Here is a 4,756-nt window from a genome sequence, read left to right as displayed (position 1 = left end):
AGCGTGATTACAACAGACGGACGGACGGACATGCTTAGATCGACTCAGAATTTCTCCAAGACCCAGAATATATACACTTTATGGGGTCTGAGAGCAATATTCCGATGTGTTACAAACGGAATGACAAAGTTTATATACCCCCATCCTATGGTGGAGGGTATAAATAGGCGGGTAACATTAAAAATAGCAAAAACAAAACATTGAAGTAAACTATATTTGTTTTTGAGAAGGTATGTCACGGTAATGGCGGTGGAAGTTAACTGGAAGTTTGCTGTGATTTATTAATTTTTCGTAAACCATATATAAAATGTATTGATAATTAAAAAATATTTTGGATAAATATGTGTTTTTATTTTATTGAGAATATTTATTGTAACATATAAAACTCAGTATTCTTATATTAGATCACTAAAATTGATGCATTATTTTCGACTACTTAACACCATTTGCTAGCAAGCAACAATATTTTATTATGGATAGCACAAACTCGTGAGACAAATAACTTTTAGCTTGACAATAAAGATACATTTTGTTCAACTAAAAACAAACATTATGTTGTGTTGATTTGATCATTTGATAATACATGATGATAATTGGATAATTATAATAAAACGAAACGAAAGCGAAAACATATTTTAGACATTTTGGGACGAAATACTCTGTCCTCATTTACCATCCTGGTGGTTTTTGGTTTGGATATCCACCCTGTTGATTAGCAAAACTACCTGGATAGGTGCCATAATTACCAGGTGGAGGTCCTTGTGGGAATCCTGGATATTGGTAGCCTATTGTAAATATTGAAATTTGGAAGCATGATAATTTCTATATTAATAGAAATACTTACTTCCTGGGTAAGGCAGGGTAGCATAAGGATTAAAGCCTTGTGGCATTGGTGGTGGAACGTAAGCGGGATACGGTACATTAGCTCCAGCTCCGTAAGGCATAGGCATACCTTGTACTGCTTGCGGGTAAGGCACATTTCCCTGTGGTGCTGATGAAGGAGCAGATGATGGAGTTGAAGGGAGGTCTATAAAACAGGATTATCATTCCAATAGTTGAAGCAAATACAAAAACAGTAATCTTTTCACATTTTTGACTAAATTTTATAGAGCCTAAATTCATGTTAAAAATATTATAGAAATTGTTCCCTGAACATCTTGGTGTGGCACATATAATTTGGAAAATAAAGTATGCATTTTGAAATATCGAACCAACCAACGCTTTGGGAATAAATTATTGTTATAATGTTCTACCTTTGTTATACCTTATTCACTTGCTTTAGCTACAAAGAGTAATGTTTAGTTAACTTTTTCAAGAAAATTACTCATATAGTTCCGTTTATACTCATTCCGATTAAATCAAAATGACCCTCAGTGTCGATCTAGACCTGCAAATTTTAGCTGATGCATCGAAATATTCTTGACCAGATCTGTCGGTGATTTCTGGTAGGACTCTAGGGTTATTTTTATGATGGCCAGATATGAAAGCAATCTGCTTATACATTCGTATGAATTATTCTACATATTACTAAAATTATATACGATATTCTCCGACAAAGAAAATAAATGAACTAGTATTATTATTATTATTATTGATGTGTTGACCAGTTTAGACCAGCGATGAAATATCGAAATCGGGGTTTCGTGACATTCAAGGACCTTTACAGATCTGGTATAGAGTCAAAATCTCATCGAAAACTATCCGACTGATTGACCACCTATTTCTCCACACAAACATTTAGTTATAACTTACCTGTACCACTTCCCGATGTTGATGCATAATGTGATGGTAGAGGTGGTGTTGGTCCAGCTCCTTGACGGCTTGATTCTGTTGTTAAATCTTTTAGCAATTCTTCCTTTTCGGTTTTGCGAGCAAAACAGAAATCGGATATTTTATTTTGGAAAACAACCAAGAGTTCTGTTAAGTCATTGTAGAACTTGGTGCCTTCTTTGAGATTACCCAACAATTCAATGAAGCTGTCATAGGCTGTAGCCAATTCTTGGCATAGAGTGTCTCTCGATGTACTACTTGAACCAGTTTCTGATACAAATTCGCTGTGAGCTATTTGAATATCGGAAACCAGTGCCTTTTGACGCTCAACACTGTCTTTAATTTGTTGTTGCAAGGGTTGTAATGTTTCGCCGATGCGTTTTAGTGAGAGAGCTGGTTCGTCAATTGCTCCATCTTTGCGCAAAGCTTCCAAGAATTCGTTTTTCATATCAAATGTTGCAGATTTTAACTCTGATTCTATAACATCACGTTCGGCTTTAATAGTTTCTACAGATTCCATTAATTCCTTGAGTTTTTGTACGCTGGCACAGTTTGGATCTACAGATCCTCCTGAGGCAGGCATAGCCTGTTGCAATTGATCAATGGGCAAAGAAAGCAATTCAATGCCTTTCTGGTTCTTTTCGAATTTCTCACGCACTATTCTATCGGCGGCTACAGCATTATTAATAACTTCACGATATTTCTTGGAGTTCGTACGGAACACTTCCCCTAATTTTTCGGACGAGAGACGAGTCCATTTTTCTTTGAACTGAGAACGCAATAGATTGTCCGAATCACGTTCCTCGTCCAGCATTCTTTCGGTTTCGTCAAGAATTTCACGGTTACGGTTGAGAAGTTCGGGCAGTTCCTTCAGATGTCCATTGATGGCTTCAATGCCTCCCTTTTGGCGAACTTCATTTGATTTCTCTATCAATGATGGGGGCACACCTGAACCACCATCCGTACTTTCAACTGCCGCTGGAAGATTAAGACTTGCCAATACTCCATTCAAAGTTTGTGTAGCTTCTCTAAGCTTCATAATTTCAGCATTTACGATTTCATTCTTGCGCATATCGGAAGCCTGTAGAGCACGATGCAATTCTACAGGAACCAAACCCTTGAAAACATCATCAAAATCTTTTGCCATAGGAGAAGACATGGCCAATGGTTTTGCCAATTGGGCTTTTCCGGGAGATTGCAGGGCAGTTACGTCTGGTATCATTTCATTATAAATTAGATCATTATCTTTTACGGATTCGGCTAAATTGCGTTTAGCTTTATTGAAATATTCTTCCAAATACGTTGGATTATTGGAACGGGTTTGGGCCGATTTGAAAAGATCAACGGCGTTGCGCAAACGTGCGATTTCCTCTCCAATTTTCTTGGCAGCACGGCAAACCAAACTTTGATATAATTGAGTAAGAGCATGGAAGCCGGCTTGTTTGCCAGCGACATTGGGTATCCATTCCTTCTCCCATACATTTCGAACAGATTCCTTTTGCATGGCACGCAATACATCGGAGTAGAATTCTTCGCATTGGCAGCATAGTTTTGCAATTATATTTTCCTTCATATTATCTAAAATTAAACCCAATAATTATAGGTGTTTGCAAAGTGGTGTGGTGGTGTTTCTATTATGGCCTACCTTTTATTGCCTTCATTACAAAGACTTCTTGTGCCTGCGATATCATTAATGCCTGCAATACAGCCAAAGTATCTTGATTTAGATCCGGCGTGGGCTCTGAAGGAACGGCTGCTGGTACAGCTGCCTTTAAATGTTGGAAAATACCAGCGCTTAGTTGGAATAATTTTATGGAAAGCTTCAATCCTTCATCGCTGTCCGTAGGCTGCATAGCAGCAACATTTGACTGGAGAGCGGCAATATTGAACAGTACACATACCTTCTCATAGGCCAGTGAAGTGTGTGCTAAAAACATAGAGAAAAGCTTTATTAGACTGAATTCGATCGATTACACTTCATAGATAAAGCTTACTTAGACTAATACGTCCTCCAAATATGGTGCCCTTATCAAAAGCATCCTTCCATTTGAATGGAATCTGTAATTCATTAGCTGGTATCTTGGTCTCGAGAGCACAAATCTGATCATAATAACTAGAATAGAATAAACAACCAAGATTAGCGATAAACTGCGGACAAAAGAGCAATAGCCATAAAGCAAAAAAGATAACGAAAGTACTTTTTACACATTTAATTAAGAGGGCAATTTCAGTATTTCGCCTTCGGACATACATATGAGCGACGTCATTCCTAGTTTATTTTCTTTTTTTATGTATGAGTCACTGTTTTTTACTTTATTATATTTTTCTGTTTCCGAACAAATGAAGTTAGATTGTAAATAAATACCACTTACGCATAGACAATCTCCAATGAGGATTCATATTTTTCAAAGAATTTCCATATGGAAGCATTACGTTGCCTGGCAAATTGTTGAACAGCAGTTTTATAAGATTCTTTTGCCTCTGGCGATGCTCCGCTATATGTACTCTGGATTAGATTGTTGAGGGGCTTCTCAACATCCACCTCTGCTGGCTTTTTAAGGGGCACTCCCAATAATTTCGACATGACTTACGATTATTTACGCAATACTACTTCTTCTGGTCCAATGCAATTTTCCTACTTTGATTTGTTTTAAGGTATGCTATCAAAAAATCCAGTTCTTGCCTCACACAACAGATATGATGACGACTTTTTCGGCAAGTGTTTACGAATGTCTAGCTCAACAACAACACTAACAACGGCGGTAGAATATAAACCGACAGCAAATGTCAATTAATACTATTGCCAAAACAAAAGCTTAGCGCATAACGGCATAATTTTCAGCGTAGTACTACAACGTACACTAATTTGAATTTTAAATTGTGATTGGCAACACTGGTATTACCTTTTGCAAAATCGAATCGTCGTTCATAATCTCCTGTTGAATATAAACTTCGTTTATGTCGATAACCTATGTTTATTTACATA

At 37.1% G+C, this 4,756-nt stretch overlaps 1 protein-coding gene across 1 annotated transcript; it reads right to left on the bottom strand.

Moving 5' to 3' along the window:
* Positions 1–329: 329 nt before the first annotated feature.
* Positions 330–4,514, bottom strand: ALiX (programmed cell death 6-interacting protein-like protein AliX). The gene is made up of 6 exons (XM_075291837.1): positions 4,143–4,514; positions 3,765–3,883; positions 3,416–3,697; positions 1,753–3,348; positions 845–1,027; positions 330–785 (listed from the first exon to the last, which is right to left on the bottom strand). Exons 1-6 carry the CDS (start codon positions 4,352–4,354, stop codon positions 670–672), a joined length of 2,508 nt encoding a protein of 835 aa, XP_075147952.1. The 5' UTR covers positions 4,355–4,514; the 3' UTR covers positions 330–669.
* Between the last annotated feature and the right edge of the window lie 242 nt (positions 4,515–4,756).

This window comes from Haematobia irritans, chromosome 1, assembly GCF_050003625.1.
Source record: "Haematobia irritans isolate KBUSLIRL chromosome 1, ASM5000362v1, whole genome shotgun sequence".
NCBI classification, from domain to species: domain Eukaryota; kingdom Metazoa; phylum Arthropoda; class Insecta; order Diptera; family Muscidae; genus Haematobia; species Haematobia irritans.
The sequence above is the reverse complement of the archived record's forward strand: the minus strand, read 5'-3'. Positions and strand labels throughout refer to the sequence as shown.

Bases quoted from the DNA above. Each gene is read 5' to 3' on its own strand.
- ALiX (XM_075291837.1), bottom strand. From the start codon at position 4,354: ATGTCGAAATTATTGGGAGTGCCCCTTAAAAAGCCAGCAGAGGTGGAT. The intron at 3,884-4,142 runs GTAAGTGGTATT...ATTCTATTCTAG, and splicing joins TCATTGGAGATTGTCTATGC to TTATTATGATCAGATTTGTG. The intron at 3,698-3,764 runs GTAAGCTTTATC...CTATGTTTTTAG, and splicing joins TGGAGGACGTATTAGTCTAA to CACACACTTCACTGGCCTAT.